We start from the raw sequence: 1287 nt of genomic DNA on the forward strand, positions 1-1287 counted from the left end.
CCTTCACGAGCCCTTGAACGGCAAAGCTGATAGCACACATCTCTGCGTTCAATACGCCCACAAATGAAGACGGACGTGCTTACTGGCAATTATTACAACTCATTATCCTCATCATTTGTATTTCAGATTTGTAGTTTTACAGATCTGCAGTCATAATTATAATTCACTGAGCCATGAGCATCATATTGACATGCCACACATTGGAAAAATTCTTCCAGAAATTATCCAGACGGTTCAGGTGTACAAACGGGGGCAAAGGCCCGCTGGGGGAAAAAATTACCAAAGGCCCTCTGGGAAATTCATACTGGAGGAAAAAGGTAATATATGGCTTCTCTTTGCTGACATTTTGCCTAATGGAGAAGCGCTGAAAGAGTTGAAATAAATGCTGTTCATCCAGGGAAAGGTTAATGTGTGCACAGAGGTCACGATATGAAGATTACCTGCACAGATTGCAGCGATCAGACCCTTCCTGCCCTCCTGGTCCTTCAACACCTCTTTCACAGCGGGAGACTATAACACACACACACACACACAGAACATGCCATTACTGAAATCACCGTCACAACCCCTCTTCAATTTACATAATTATGCCATGTTTGCATTTCACAATACGAGCGCATTTCTAACCTCAGCAGATGACGCAAAGATGTTTTTTATTTATTCGAGGGACGCAGCATAATGTTATGCAAGATGCTCATGGCGTGAGAGCTCTCCTATGGAATCCGTTCAACTGTAAAACACACATAATTAAAGCAAAGTCGTACCTCAGAAAGGTTTTGAGCTCCAAGCAAACCTCCAGGCAGAAGTACCACATCATACGGACCCTGTCAGGAAAATGACATTCATCTGCATTAAGTTGCAAACAGGGGTGTTTTGATAATGTTTGTCAATCAAGGATGTTTCGTTTCTATAGCTGATGTGCATATGTTGGCATCAAGGTTTTGGATGTGATAAATTGAACATATTTATAGAAGTCTAGTTTCATCAAGTTTTATTGGCAGTGCACTATTTGGCCAGTGGATGGAGACAGCACTCCATTCACCTTCAGCTTCAACTTCATTCAGCACAAATTAGTTCTAGTCAACTTGAACTTATGAGGAGCCGGCTAAAACCAAACCTGTTTGCGGGCGTCCTCTAGGCTTGAATCTGGGCATATCATGACATCACGACTGCACTGCACCGGCTCTTTACCCGCCAGACCTGCCACTGTAACAGCAATCTATGGGAGAGAGAAAAAAATATCCATGAAATGAGCATATCTGCTTTTGTGTGTGCGTGTATATATAT

At 42.6% G+C, this 1287-nt stretch overlaps 1 protein-coding gene across 1 annotated transcript; it reads right to left on the reverse strand.

The window, feature by feature from the left end:
* Window positions 1-254: 254 nt before the first annotated feature.
* On the reverse strand, window positions 255-1219 carry LOC107580665 (protein deglycase DJ-1zDJ-1-like; the record flags this gene model as incomplete). The annotated part of the gene is made up of 3 exons (XM_016266336.1): window positions 255-510; window positions 765-824; window positions 1118-1219. Coding segments are annotated over 3 exons (396 nt in total), but the record flags the coding sequence as incomplete, so codon positions are not given.
* Between the last annotated feature and the right edge of the window lie 68 nt (window positions 1220-1287).

Source organism: Sinocyclocheilus grahami, unplaced genomic scaffold (assembly GCF_001515645.1).
Source record: "Sinocyclocheilus grahami isolate Dianchi unplaced genomic scaffold, SAMN03320097.WGS_v1.1 scaffold39369.1, whole genome shotgun sequence".
NCBI lineage: Eukaryota > Metazoa > Chordata > Actinopteri > Cypriniformes > Cyprinidae > Sinocyclocheilus > Sinocyclocheilus grahami.